The 16,127-nt window shown below is 38.7% G+C and overlaps 1 protein-coding gene across 8 annotated transcripts in view; it reads right to left on the minus strand.

Moving 5' to 3' along the window:
- Positions 1–16,127, minus strand: part of ccdc57 (coiled-coil domain containing 57) — a 44,231-nt gene that overhangs the window by 27,299 nt on the left and 805 nt on the right. For 4 of the 8 annotated variants that reach the window (XM_061908655.1, XM_061908654.1, XM_061908656.1 and 1 more), the window contains exons 2-4: positions 12,107–12,282; positions 2,493–2,615; positions 420–563 (exon numbers count right to left, since the gene is read on the minus strand). In XM_061908655.1, coding sequence (XP_061764639.1) covers positions 420–563; positions 2,493–2,615; positions 12,107–12,252 — 413 coding nt within the window. In that variant the 5' untranslated portion in view covers positions 12,253–12,282. Of the gene's footprint in view, positions 1–419; positions 564–2,492; positions 2,616–12,106; positions 12,283–16,127 lie in introns of those variants that run through there. The other 4 variants (XM_061908657.1, XM_061908660.1, XM_061908659.1 and 1 more) reach the window with 4 other exon arrangements.

Below are 16,127 nucleotides of genomic sequence, written 5' to 3' on the forward strand. Positions count from 1 at the left end.
CCTGTTTGCTATTGAAAAACAAAACAATAAAACGTACAGTTTCCAGATCAACCGTATACCTGACTGTTGTAATTTTTGGACCTCCAGGCTTAATTTTAAGCTTTCTAGCAAAGCCTACTTTTTAAGATGTAATTTAATTATTCTTAAAAAGCTGTCCAATGACAAGTGGTAGGCATATAGACAGGGCTCATCTAGACAGAGCTATGTCCAAGAGGAAGGATGAACTTCAAAACTTGCATAGCAAACAAGTGATATTTCTCATGTTTGGTGGTCAAAAATAGTATCTAGGGACACTTATCACCATTAGAACATCATAAAAAGTTAATTTTGTAGGAAATATTTAAGAGTGATATATTTAGGCAATAAACATGCACACACATCTAACTGATATATTTGCATTGTTGTGCCTGTAGACTCACTGTCTGAGCTCCTCCAGCTGCAGCTTGTGTTGAGCAGCTTTGTTCTGGCTAATAAGCTGCTCCTCCTGTCTCGCCTCAGCGTCTTTGGCTTGCCTCTCCTCCAGCATGGCAACCTGAATACGGAGCTGACTCAACTCCTCCTGCCTGTGAGTGAGAGTAGTATTTCAAAATTACTAGAAGTTGTTCGGGGCAACCACTTGTCCTCCTAGTGCGTCTGCTTTAACAGTACATATCATTAACGGGTTATAGAAGGTGGTGTTGTGTACTGTACTTTTTGCATTGCACTAGTTGTAGTGTGTGAGAGTAAAAATGGGTGAAATGTATTCAATAAAATCAGCAAATGAGCAGATGAAGTACAAACCCCATTTCCATATGAGTTGGGAAATTGTGTTGGATGTTAATATAAACGGAATACAATGATTAGCAAATCATTTTCAACCCATATTCAATTGATTATGCTACAAAGACAACATATTTGATGTTCAAACTGATGAACATTTTTTTTTTCAAATAATCATTAACTTTAGAATTTGATGCCACCAACACGTGACGAAGAAGTTGGGAAAGGTGGCAATACATACTGATAAAGTTGAGGAATGCTCATCAAACACTTATTTGGAACATCCCACAGGTGTGCACGCTAATTGAAAACAGGTGGGTGCCATGATTGGGTATGAAAACAGCTTCCCAGAAAATGCTCAGTCTTTCACAAGAAAGGATGGGGCGAGGTACATCCCTTTGTCCACAACTGCGTGAGCAAAAAATCAAACAGTTTAAGAACAACGTTTCTCAAAGTGCAATTGCAAGAAATTTAGGGATTTCAACATCTACGGTCCATAATAACATCAAAAGGTTCAGAGAATCTGGAGAAATCACTCCACGTAAGCGGCATGGCCAGAAACCAACATTGAATGACAGTGACTTTCGATCCCTCAGACAGCATTGTATCTAAAACCGACATCAATCTCTAAAGGATATCACCACATGGGCTCAGGACACTTCAGAAAACCACTGTCACTAAATACAGTTCGTTGCTACATCTGTAAGTGCAAGTTAAAGCTCTACTATGCAAAGCGTAAGCCATTTATCAACAACATCCAGAAACGCTGCAGGCTTCTCTGGGCCCGAGATCATCTAAGATGGACTGATGCAAAGTGGAAAAGTGTTCTGTGGTCTGACGAGTCCACATTTCAAATTGTTTTTGGAAATATTCGACACCGTGTCATCCGGACCAAAGGGGAAGCGAACTATCCAGACTGTTATCGACGCAAAGTTCAAAAGCCAGCATCTGTGATGGTAGGGGGATGCATTAGTACCCAAGGCATGGGTAACTTACACATCTGTGAAGGCACCATTAATGCTAAAAGGTACATACAGGTTTTGGGACAATATGTGCTGCCATCAAAGCGCCGTCTTTTTCATGGATGCCCCTGCTTATTTCAACAAGACAATGCCAAGCCACATTCAGCACGTGTTACAACAGTGTGGCTTCGTAAAAAAAGTGTGGGTACTTTCCTGGCCCGCCCGTAGTCCAGACCTGTTTCCCATCGAAAATGTTTGCCGCATTATAAAGCGTGAAATACGACAGCAGAGACCCCGGACTGTTTTGAACGACTGAAGCTCTACATAAAACAAGAATGGGAAAGAATTCCACTGTCAAAGCTTCAACAATTAGTTTCCCCAGTTCCCAAACGTTTATTGAGTGTTGTTAAAAGAAAAGGTAACGTAATACAGTGTTGAACATGCCCTTTCCCAACTACTTTGGCACGTGTTGCAGGCATGAAATTCTAAGTTAATTATTATTTGCAAAAAAAAATAAAGTTTATGAGTTTGAACATCAAATATCTTGTCTTTGTAGTGCATTCAATTGAATATGGGTTGAAAAGGATTTGCAAATCATTGTTTTCCGTTTATATTTACATCTAACACAATTTACCAACTCATATCGAAACAGGGTTTGTAGAATTCCTGTTGAAATTTACATTACTCATTGATGTGGTCTGTGAGTCTGCTATATTGGAATGGAAATTTAGAACTACTGTACTTGGCGCGGGTGTGTGGTATTGTTTCTACCTGTTTTGCTCCGCAGTTACGGCCTTGGAAGTGATGATATCGTATCTATCCAGCTCTCTGTCTCGTTCATCCAGGATATCCAGGTTGTACTGAAAGTCCATCTTCAGCCTTTGATTCTGGTGTCTAGTAATATCCAACCAGTTATGTATGTGACATAATAACTACAATATTGGCCAAAATCTCACCGTGCCAGAAAAATGTATCCAAATATGGAGGTGAATTAGTTTATGAGCACTGCACGAACATGTTCATGTGCAGCTTCCTCACTGTCACTCAATATTTATTTGTTGCGGGCCGCCACAATTAAATACTTGTTCGTCCTCGCTCATAATCACATTATATTCAATCAAACAGCTAAACTTTATCGATACAATACGTTTCATGCAGAGGCAAGTTGCAACAATAGGTGTTTTTCACCAGTAAAAAAAGAGAAGAAAACATAACCCACACACCACTGTTGACAATAAAACGTGGCACTGTTGGCAATGAAAAATATGTAAATAATGTCTATGTAGCTTGTTGTTACAGCTCTGTACAGTCGGTGGCGGTATGCATCTTAACTCCACTTCTTAAAGTACATTATACACTACGGATACATTATACACTACAGAGGCCTCATTTATAAAGGATGCTGTACACAAAATGTTATATCAAACAGGGTGAAATGTTTATAAGTAACTTTCACTGCTAGCTATTGGGGAACCAACGACTGAGTTGGCTCTCCTGGTTGCTTTATTTTGTCTTTTCCTGTCTCTTGCTGTGCTGCCCCCTAAACATACAAAGGCATGCCACCATGATGTACAGGTGCTGTTCATATTATTAGAATATCATGAAAAAGTTGATTTATTTCAGTAATTATATTCAGAACGCGAAACTTACATATTATATCAGTTCATTACACACATAGTGATATATTTGAAATGTTTATTTCTTTAAATTTTGATGATTAGTACTGACAATTACTGAAAATCCCAAATTCAGTATCTCAGAAAATTAGAATATTAGTTACGCCTAGTACCAAAAATTATTTTTTAGAAATGTGGGCCAACTGAAAAGTATGAACATGGAAAGTTTCAGCATGTACGGCAATCAATACTTAGTTGCAGCTCCTTTTGCCTGAGTTGCTGCAGCAATATGGCGTGGCATGGAGTCGACCAGTCTGTTGCACTCCTCAGGTGTTATGAGAGCCCAGGTTGCTTTAATAGTGGCCTTCAGCTCTTGAGCATTGTTGGGTCTGGCATCTCGCATCTTCCGCTTCACAATACCCCATAGGTTTTCTATGGGGTTAAGGTCAGGTGAGTTTGCAGGCCAATCAAGAACAGGGATACCATGGTCCTTAAACCAGGTACTGGTAGATTTGGCACTGTCTGCAGGTGCCAAGTCATGTTGGAAAATGAAATCTTCACCTCCATAAAATTGGTCCGCGGCAGGCAGCATAAAGTGTTCTAAAACTTCCTGGTAGACTGCTGCATTGACCCTAGACCTCAGGAAACACAGTGGACCAACACCAGCAGATGACATGGCACCCCAGACCATTACCGATTGTGGAAATTTGACACTGGACTTCAGGCAACGTGGATTCTGTGCCTCTCCTGTCTTCCTCCAGACTCTGGGACCTTGATTTCCAAAGGAGATACAAAATTTACTTTCATCTGAAAACATAACTCTGGACCACTCAGCAGCAGTCCAGTATTTTTTGGCTTGAGCCCAGGCGAGACGCTTTTGACGTTGTCTCTTATTCAAAAGTGGCTTTACACAAGGAATGCGACAGCTGAAGCCCATATCTTGCATACGTCGGTGCGTGATGGTTCTTGAAGCACTGACTCAAGCTGCAGTCCACTCATTGTGGATCTCTCCCACATTTTTGAATCGGTTTTGTTTGACAATCCTCTCCAGGGCGCGGTTATCCCTCTTGCTTGTACTCTTTTTTCTACCACATCTTTGTCTTCCCTTTGCCTCTCTATTAATGTGCTTGGATACAGATCTCTGGGAACATCCAACCTCTTTGGCAATGACATTTTGTGTCTTGCCCTCCTTCTTTAAAGTATCAATGGTCATCTTTTAGACAGTTGTCAAGTCAGCAGTCTTCCCCATGATTGTGTGTCATACAGAATCAAAACAAGAGACCATTTAAAGGCTTTTCCAGGTGTTTTGAGTTAGTTAGCTAATTAGAGTGTGGCACCAGGTGTCTTCAATATCTGACCTTTTCACCATATTCAAATTTTCTGAGATGTTGAATTTAGGGTTTTCATTGGTTATCAGCTATAATCATCTCCTTTTTGGCAAAAAACACTTGAAATGTATCAGTCTGTTTGGAATGGATGTACACATTCTACAAGTTTGACTTTCTAAATGGAATTAAGGAAATAAATCAACTTTTTCATGATATTCTAATAATATGACCAGCACCTGTATGTGAGTGTTGAATTGGTGTTTTTGTTTAGTTTTATTCTTTGTCTATGCATGGTGCAATTATATGTGCATAACGTGTTATTTGTTGCTAAACTTTTGTGTTTTTCCATTGTGTTTTACTTTCGTAGCTGTATTTGTAGCTGTACATTTCCATGTCTCCTGATGGCACAAGACCAATTAGATACTCTTAAAATATTTTTTTATCATCTTAAGAATATAGTCAGAGTTTGCCCAATTCCCTCTCAGGGCAACATGGAGACACAAATGCATACTATTATTACAAGTCGTATAAATGATTGTAACTCGATGCTTTCTGGTCTTCTTAAAAAGGTTATTGCACCTTTACAACTACTCCAAAATTCAGCAGCACTTGTCCTGACAAAGACCAAAAGGTGGGCCAAAATTACACCAGTTTTAAAATCTTTGCATTGGCTCCCCGTTGGTTTCAAGATCAAATTTTAGGTTACTCTTATGGTTTATATATTTTTTTTATTGTATTGGTCCTTCTTATCTTTCAGATTTGTTTTTATCCTACAAACATCCGCGGGCACTCATCTCCTAATTATTCCAGAAGTCAGGACACAAAGTCACGGGATGGCATTTTTCCACTATTATGGCACCTGTCTATAGAACAGCTGCCGGAGGACCTCAGGGCTGTGGAGAACATTCATGTTTTTAAGAGCTGGCTTAAGATCCACCTTTTTGATATGGCTTTTACCTCATATTTTTGTATTTTCTTGAAGTCATTCGTACTTTACTCTTTATCTTATTAGTTATGCAAGATTGTATTTAGTTATATTTATTTATCATATATTTATTGTATATATTTTTTTATCTTCATGTGGTTTACTTTTGATGTATCCTTTATTCCTTCTCATGTGTCTTACTATCTTACATGTTTTATTATTTTTACTTTCCATCGTTTCTCAGAGGGAGCCATCTGCATCAGCAGTTATCGGACGTACTGTTGGGGCGCTATGTGTCAGCCTCCTGGTGGCTAGGGACTGATGACCTCCTGGTCCAGATGGCTCCTGTGATAGTGTTTGCTCACCTGGCGCCTCTGTACTCAGCCATGCATTCGTGTGTGTGCGTATGCATGTGTGTGTGTGTGTGTGTGTGTTTGTGTGTTTGTTATGCGTGTGTGCGCGCGATGATGGGGAATTTAGGTAATTGGGGTACTGTTTTTTAGACTTAGACTTCCTTTTTATTGTCATTCAAATTTGAACTTTACAGCACAGATAAGAACAAAATTTCGTTACATAAGCTCATGGTAGTGCAGGATAAAAAAGCAATAAGGTGCATATATAATTTAATAAATAAATAAATGAGTTGTATTTGTATAGCGCTTTTCTACCTTCAAGGTACTCAAAGCGCTTTGACACTACTTCCACATTTACCCGTTCAAACACACTCACACACTGATGGAGGGAGCTGCCATGCAAGGCGCTAACCAGCACCCATCAGGAGCAAGGGTGAAGTGTCTTGCTCAGGACACAACGGACGTGACGAGGTTGGTACTAGGTGGGGGTTGAACCAGGGACCCTCGGGTTGCGCACGGCCACTCTCCCTTTGCGCCACGCCGTCCCACGATAAATAAATAAATAAATATATATAAATAATATACAGCGGGGCAAAAAAATATAGGTACACTTCAACCGCGAGAGACAGAATGTGAAAAAAAATCCAGGAATTCACATTGTAGAAATTTTAAAGAGTTTATTTGGAAATTATGGTGGAAATAAGTATCTGGTCACTTCAAACAAGGAAAATCTCTGGCTCTCACAGACCTGTAACTTCTTCTTTAAGAAGCTCTTCTGTCCTCCACTCATTACTTGTATTAATGGAACCTGTTTGAACTCGTTATCTGTATAAAAGACACCTGTCCACAGCCTCAATTAGTCAGACTCCAAACTCTACTATGGCCAAGACCACCAGGAAAATAATTGTAGACCTGCACCAGACTGGGAAGAGTGAATCTACAATAGGAAAGCAGCTTGGTGTGAAAAAATCAACTGTGGGAGCAATTATCTGAAAATGGAAGACATACAAGACCACTGATAATCTCCCTCAATCTGGGGCTCCACGCAAGATCTCATCCCGTGGGGTCAAAATGATCATGAGAATGGTGAGGAAAAATCCCAGAACCACACTGGGGGACCTGGTGAAAGACCTGCAGAGAGCTGGGACCAAAGTAACAAAGGTTACCATCAGTAACACACCACGCCGACAAGGAATCAAATCCTGCAGTACCAGACGTGTCCCCCTGCTTAAGCCAGTGCATGTCCAGGCCCGTCTGAAGTTTGCCAGAGAGAACATGGATGATACAGCAGAGGATTGGGAGAATGTCATGTGGCCAGATGAAAACAAAATAGAACTTTTTGGTATAAACTCAACTCGTGGTGTTTGGAGGAAGAAGGATACTGAGTTGCATCCCAAGAACACCATACCTACTGTGAAGCATGGGGTGGAAACATCATGCTTTGGGGCTGTTTTTCTGCTAAGAGGACAGGACGACTGATCTGTGTTAAGGAAAGAATGAATGGGGCCATGTATCGTGAGATTTTGAGCCAAAACTTCCTTCCATCAGTGAGAGCTTTGAATATGAAACATGGCTGGGTCTTCCAGCATGACAATGATCCCAAACACACCGCCCGGGCAACGAAGGACTGGCTCCATAAGAATCATTTGAAAGTCCTGGAGTGACCTAGCCAGTCTCCAGACCTCAACCCCATAGAACATCTGTGGAGGGAGTTGAAAGTCCGTGTTGCTCGGCGACAGCCCCAAAACATCACTGCTCTGGAGAAGATCTGCATAGAGGAATGGGCCAAAATACCAGCTACTGTGTGTGCAAACCTGGCAAAGACCTATAGTAATCGTTTGACCTTTGTTATTGCCAACAAAGGTTATATTACAAAGTATTGAGTCTAATTTTTGTTATTGACCAAATACTTATTTTCCACCATCATTTACAAATAAAATTCTTTAAAATTCCTACAATGTGAATTCCTGGATTTTTTTTCACATTCTGTCTCTCCCAGTTGAAGTGTACCTATGGTGAAAATTACAGACCTCTTTCATCATTTTAAGTGGGAGAACTTGCACAATTGGTGGCTGACTAAATACTTTTTTTGCCCCACTCTCTCTCTCTCTCTCTCTCTCTCTCTCTCTCTCTCTCTCTCTCTCTATATATATATATATATATATATATATATATATAAAATAAATAAATATATGTAAATTTATATAAATAAATAAATAGATTACTGTACAGATAAATATATTGCACTTTTTCACATGCATCCACGTTTATGGATGTATGTTATATTGTCTTTTTTATTCCAGCGAGTTAATCCATTTTGGGGGGGAGTTGAGGGGATAATTTAATTATGATGCGTTCAAGAGTCCCACGGCCTGAGGGAAGAAGCTGTTACAGAACCTGGAGGTTCTGCTTCGGAAGCTGCGGAACCTCTTTCTAGAGTGCAGCAGTGAAAACAGTCCTTGGTGGGGGTGGGAGGAGTCTTTGCAGATTTTCTGAACAGCTTTTTACGATCTCCTGGATAGGAGGAAGAGGAGTCCTTATGATCTTTTCCGCCGTCCTCACCACTCTCTGGAGAGACTGCCAGTGTGAGGCATTGCAGGCTCCAGTCCAGACAGAGATGCTGGTGGTCAGCAGGCTCTCTATAGTGCCTCTGTAGAATGTGGTGAGAATGGAGGGAGGGAGCTGTGCTCTTTTCATCCGACGCAAAAAGTGCATGCGCTGCTGAGCTCTTTTTACAAGAGCTCCTCCGGTGTGTAGGGACCGGGTTAGGGAACAGGTTTTAGGTCTGTAAATAACTTTGTGTTGCATTTCTTTTATACATGAAACGCTCTTTATAAATAAAGTTTGATTGATTGCAAGCCCGAATGCAGCTGAGATAGGTTCCAGCACCCCACACGGCCCCCAACGGGAAAAGCGGTAGAAAATGGACGGATGGATGGAATAAATAGCACCTTTGAAGTGGCAGTTGGTTGCATCACCTCTGCACTTTTTTTTTTTTAATGTTCTTTCATACCAATATGGCGCCGCGGATGGCCGCTACGGTGCTGTGTTTTCCCATAGTTGTTTCTAGTATTGAACAAAAAGAGCACAGTCTACCAAGTCAAATTCCTTCTGTGTTAAACATACTTGACCAATAAAGCTAAATCTGATATACACAACCACTATGTAATTTATATTATCACCATTACAACTCAAGTATATGCAACTGTACAAAAACACATTTAATGTGCCAATAATATATTGAAATCTTCTTGTTTGCATTTCAGTTGCCCACAAGAGCTTTACATATTGCTTATGACGACTTGTGTCATGAAACAAAATGTCAGCTTTGCATTACCTGACAAAAAAGATATTAACAATTTATACAATATTTGAAAAAAGACTTGGAAAACAGAGGACTAAAAACGTGACATTTTTTTTTTCATCTCAGCAACAATTCTCAGTCACGGTGGGGCTGACACTATTATTGCTTATTTATTGACATTCCTATTATTTAATTTTTTTTGTATGACATTACTTAGTCCTCCAAAAATAATTGTGTTTTGGTGCTCGACGTAACAAGCACAAATCTGAAACTATTGCTTGCCGTCGTCATCTCTGTCTTCCTTCATGGACAGTCCAACATCCATCCATCCATTCATTTCCTACCGCTTATTCCCTTTGGGGTCATGGGGGGCGCTGGTGCCTATCTCAGCTACAATCGGGCGGAAGGCGGGGTACACCCTGGACAAGTCGCCACCTCATCGCAGGACCAACACTGATAGACACAACATTCACACTAACATTCACACTAACATTCACACACTAGGGCCAATTTAGTGTTGCCAATCAACCTATCCCCAGGTGCATGTCTTTGGAGGTGGAAGGAAGCCAGAGTACCCGAACCGTACCTGACAAACACTGACATGAAAGCACCGATCTTCATAGCAGTGGTCACCTCTCCTACCTTAAAGAGCACTTACAGGCCACGCCGCCTAAAACTACAAATTTGTATTTGTATTTCATAACAGATCTACTTAGCTTTTCATGTTTTTTACTAACTGTTTGTCTTCCCCCAATATTATTCCTTCTTTTTTACAGCCTCCAATATAACTGCGTACACATGCGGCATAGCCAATTATTGCTATTTTAATAACAAACAACCATCAAGAAAGTACCTCCCAAGCAGAGGTGATAGGGGAAAGAAAAACTAAATTTCCCTCGGATGACTAATTGAAAATAATTTTTTCTTCTTAAAAATACTGTGAATAAGCATTGACTGCCAACAAAAATGGTGGACAAACCATAGCATGTAATGTTTAGGTTATAGGGATGTTACGATCAGGGTTTTATGCTGCTGATACGGATCATCCATGAGTGAGATTGTCAGATCCCAACACCGATAATGGTCGTATGTATTAACTGTAATTATTTTCTATCTATTTATGGTTACTACTATTAACAGTTCAACAATATCAACAAGATATTTAAACTGGTTCCTTATTCTCTTTCTCGGCATAATATGATAAGCCTTGATAATGTACAGTACTTCAGATAAAAAATAAATGAAGTTAATTTGCCATAATAGAGGTGATTATTATTAACTTTGAGGAGCGGCTCGACACTGTATCTGGAGACACATAATTGTCTGCTAGTTGTTTGTCAGCCGGAGAACTAAAAAAAACTACGTACCAGCCAGAGAGGAGCTGCGTTTGTAATCGGCATTAAAATGCATTATTCAGCAATTGCGATCACATACTTTTTTACGAAAATCCACCTTTTTATGATTGGTGGCTGATCGATCAGCACATTCCTAAAAGATCACCATATGTTTTTTTAAACTAAAGCAAACCAACTTAAAATATATGTTTGTTATGAATTGTAGTACTCTTATTTCTGCCACAAAACCCAACAAAGGAGGTGGCTGATATAAATGGTGCTGTACTTGCAGCCATAAATGAGACACAAAAGCAACTGGTCTCCAGATATAAAGTCTTGCTTACACTTGATAGTCCACAAACGTCCATTGTGTTGAGTTGGAGGTAGATAATACTGAGAGACATTTCAAAACCTTTGCAAATAAAACCAGTACTATGTGTATGGTCCAATACTGTAACTGCTTGGTGAGGAAATATGTTCCCTCGTAATGTGACTTAACACTATACGAGTTCAAACTGTTGCCAAGCTGGGGCCATTTTGCTTAAAAAAAAAAAGACAAATTCAAACTAAATCAAGCTTTTCTCAGCATGTACATGCTCTATATGGATGAGCTTGGTCTCAAAGTAATGGGGAGGCTTTGATGGTTACTGTCGATGTGAAAACATACTGTATATTTGCAATTAGATAAGACTGAATGAAGCTGCTTGTTCAGTGAGTTTTAGTGGTACAGGAATGGTTGGTATTTGTACCATTGGAAAGGCTAAGTGTTAGCTGTCAACTTGTGGTAAGTTTGCGGCATTGGTGTTTTGTTTAATACAATTATTCATGACATATGCTGGTCACTGACTGCTTACTTTTTAACATAACTTACATTTCTATTAGGTGTTCTTCTCGGGACATGGACATGTGTTTGTGGATATTGAGCAATTATATCAATGTCGATACAACCCACCAGGGTACAGTACCAAGATCCTGCATGTGATTGTATGTTATTAATTACAAACATGCAAATATAAAATCATGTCAATTAAAATACCCCCAAAGTTCCTAAAACATAGAGAATATATAACTGATAACACGAGGTAGAAGTTGATATTCTATCCACATGCCGCAGGGTATAGAGCGGTGTACTGTCCTGTCTTCTTATGTCATCCTTCCTGTACTACCCAATTTGTGTTATTTGAGAGGGACAAGCAGTAGAAAATGGATGCATGGAATTAGGCTTGTTGTTTATGTCATGTTTTAATTGTGAGCTACCATGATGGAGATCCTTGTATTTTTAGTTGTGTGTGTGGCTTTACAATGAAGGTAATTTATTGCTATCTACTGCATAGGACATGTCAGAGCAGCATACACTGTTAATTGCAAAAAATGTGCCGGGACAAAAAAATATCATGCGTGTAATTGAGTGCTCTCCTTATTGTGATTATTACATTTATAGAAAATGGATGGATGGAGCCGAGTACCTTTGCACATTTAAAGGGCTAATAGTAAAGATCATATTGTAAAAGTGAAATGCAGATACCTGAGACACAAGCACTCCTTGTTAGCCTTTTCAAGAGAATCTTCTAGTAGATGAATCCTTCTAGCCTGGAGTTCCTTCCACTCTCTCTCTTTATTGACTGCCTGCGCTTCCAGGTCTCCCAATCCACTGTGGACGTTCGACTGCATTTTGGAACTGGGACGGTCAGCATCCAAGGCCTACAGATCATTATGATCGATTAACACAAATGTATAAGGTAGGTAAATATTCTAGGGTAGAAAATACTTTACTGATCCCACAAAGTGGATAGTAAGTGATTGCAGTGCAGATAAAAAAAAAGTCCACAAAAAAGGGAAACATCAAAGACAATAAAGGACATACATGACAGGACTATGAAGAAAATCAATGACTGACAATAGGCATATGGTATTGGGGTGCCAAATGTAAAAAATCAGTCACACTTAATTCACACTTGCTATGATCTTGTTTTTACCATTTGGCTCTCAATTACGACACATTCTTGAGAACAGATCGAAAGCATGGTCAAATGCAAGTGAAGCGATCAGCTGTTTAAGTGTCTAGTATTCAACTATGTCTTTATGCAACACACTATGCACACGCACTTGTTTGGAGCTAACATTTTTAACAATACGCAACTTTATTTAAATTAATTTTTCATTAATTATCTGTCATGTTTCCTTTTGCGTTTTGCTGCAGTAAGAAAGATGCAAGAGTGCCATGCACTGAGAGGCAGAGATGCCTATGATCGATGAAAAAATAGGCATCCTATGAATATTCATCTTTCCACTTGGCGAGAGATTTAGCACTCACATTAGATTTTACATTTAGGTTTAGATTTAAGATTTAGCAATTGGGTTGAGATTTAATATTTGGGTTTAACATTCATGTTTGGATCTAAGTTTTATATTTAATATTTAGGTTTAGATTTAACATTGAGTTTCATATTCAACATTTTGTTTCATATTTAACATTTACATTTAGATTTAAGATTTTGATTTAACATTGAGATTTACGATTCAGATTTAGTTGTATGATATAAATTTATAACATTTAGGTTTGGATTCAACATTTAGATCTAACATTTAAATTTAGATTTAACATTTAGGTATAAATTTAACATTTAGATTCAGATTTCAGATTTAGATTTAACATTTATATATACTATTTAGAGTCAACATTTAGTTTAAACTTAAACCGGAAATGAGCTAAATGTGAGAAATGTGTGTTGTTATATGTGAAAAAAGTGAGTTACATGTGAGAAAAGTAGTGAAATGTGAGAAATAGATCTGCTAGAAAAGTGTGACTGAATGTTTACATTTGGCAGCCCATATATGGCTAATAGAAAAGAATACAATAGTATTTGTCCTGCAGTGATGAAATTCAAGTCATTTTTCATAATGAAAAGCAAAAGACGTGGGGCAGGGGCCTTTTAATATGATATATTTTATAACAGGCCGAGCGTTAATATAATTAAAGATAATGTAGGCTGCATGTCTGCTTGGTGTTATACAGCGGGGTTCTCTAATTATTTGTTACTGTGGAACCCTCACAGGAGGGACAACATTTCAATCCTCATACCTAGTTTGACAAACCCTGTCATGTTATTGTTATTTTCCAACTTTTGCTGTTGTAATCTTCTTTGATTGTATTTTTTTAATTTACTGCGATCTAATAAAAACAATCTGCACAAAGCCCCCTCCCCCATCACACTTTGGTCACCCTAGTGCAGTGGTTCTCAAACTTTATTTGTCATCCCCCACTTTGGACAAGGGGGAGTTTTCAAGCCCCACCTGCCCCCATCGCCACAACAGAAAGCTAATACCAAGCTTAACATTTTCAAATTTATTGAACATCAAGTAACATTCAAGTCAGGGTTTCCCACACATTCATTTATTTGTGGCGGCTCGCCATGAAAGAATTACGGCCGCCACAAATAAAAAAAATAAAAAAAATTTGGCTTTTGACTCGCTTGACGCTCATAAAAGCAGTGGGACTCTGTCTGTGAATGGAGCTTGTAGTTACATATTATATAAATATGTAAATATGATATAAATATGTACATAAAGTGTTGTAATTATATTCCAACTCTGCGTTCTTCTTGGTCATTGCCGCCGCAAGAATATAATAATAAAAACATTTTTTTAAGTGAAATTCCCTCCCGTTTCTCGCGCCCCACCTGTCATGTCTCTATTCCCCACAGGTGGGGCCTGCCCCACACTTTGAGAAACGCTGCCCTAGTGTCTAAAACGCTATAATCTACTACCAAGTGTAGAAAACTGAAATTGTGTAATTTTGTGTTTAGGCTGGGAATCTTTGGGCGCCACACGATTCGATTAAATTCGATTCTTGGGGGTAACAATTGAATTCAGAATTTATTTTCTATTCAAAACATTTCTGGATTCAAAATCAATACTTTAATAACATTGGGTGCCTGTTCTATGATTAAAACACATTCATTCTTAAAATAGATAAAAGCGCTTATATACATATATATTAATTAAAAGAAAACTGGTTTTGTTCAATAAAATTCTGCCCAAACATTTAATAAAAGTCAAATACAAATAAGTAGGGCTGTGAATCTTTGGGCACCACACGATTAGATCCGATTCTTGAGGGTAATAGTTCAATTCAGAATCGATTCAAAACAATTCTTGAGTCAAAATCAATACTTTTTTACTAACATTGGGTGACAGTTCTATGATTAACTACATTCCTCCATAAAATAGATAAACAGATGTGATCAATTTCTATCTTACTTAAAACAAAATTGGTTTTGTTTAGTAAAATTATGCCCAAACATTTACTAAAATGTCAAATACAAAAAATAATGCAATAACAGAAGTATCCCAAACGTCTCTTTGCTAAAGTAAATATGCACAACAGATATGATAACCTACATCAACAATATGACTTGCCTAAAAGGCTGAGCAGGACAGATAAAAAGAAAAAAAACATTTAGAATTTTTTTTTTATTGATATTTTGTTTTTTTAAACGAGTAACAATCATTACAAGTAAGAATCCCAATTCATTGGAAAAAACTTCTTTTTTCTCAAGTAAATCCGTACAGCAGACAGCACAGATTAAAAATAAATAACATAATAATAATTAAAAAAACAAATCGATTTTTTGTTTAATCGATTAAGAATTGTTACTAGTGAGAATCGCGATTCATTTGAAAATCTATCTTTTTTGACACCCTTAATGGCTAACTATCTTTATTTTGAAAGACCCAATAGCTGTGATTCTCAAACTATGGCAAACGTACCACTAGTGGTACACAGGCTCCATTTAGTATGCCCAAGATTTGATTCATTATTTAAGTACAGTGCTTTATTTTACAATATTGTGTATTACAGTGGCGAAAATATTGAATATACTTCCATCCATCCATCCATTTCTACCGCTTGTCCCTGTCTGGGTCGCGGAGTACACCCTCATCGCAAGAAGTGAAGTGAAGTGAATTATATTTATATAGCGCTTTTCCTCTAGTGACTCAAAGCGCTTTACATAGTGAAACCCAATATCTAAGTTACATTTAAACCAGTGTGGGTGGCACTGGGAGCAGGTGAGTAAAGTATCTTGCCCAAGGACACAACGGCAGTAACTAGGATGGTGGAAGCGGGGTTCGAACCTGCTACCCTCAAGTTGCTGGCACGGCCACTCTACCAACCAAGCTATACCGCCCCAAGTGGTGTTAAATAAGAGTGTTAAATACAATATCTGGGTTTTTAATGAATATTTAGGCCCACTACGCTACTGTATTTTAATGTCGGTCGTTATGATGGTACTTGGAAAGACAAGTGTTTTCTGAGATGGTACTCGGTGGAAAAAGTTTGAGAACCACTTGTCCGGCTTCACGGTGGAAGAGGGGTTAGTGCGTCTGCCTCACAATACGAAGGTCCTGCAGTCTTGGGTTCAATCCCAGTCTCGGGATCTTTCTGTGTGGAGTTTGCATGTTCTCCCCGTGAATATGTGGGTTCCCTCTGGGTACTCCAGCTTCCTCCCACTTCCAAAGACATGCACCTGGGGATAGGTTGATTG

This window comes from Nerophis ophidion, linkage group LG08, assembly GCF_033978795.1.
Source record: "Nerophis ophidion isolate RoL-2023_Sa linkage group LG08, RoL_Noph_v1.0, whole genome shotgun sequence".
In the NCBI taxonomy this organism is placed as follows: domain Eukaryota; kingdom Metazoa; phylum Chordata; class Actinopteri; order Syngnathiformes; family Syngnathidae; genus Nerophis; species Nerophis ophidion.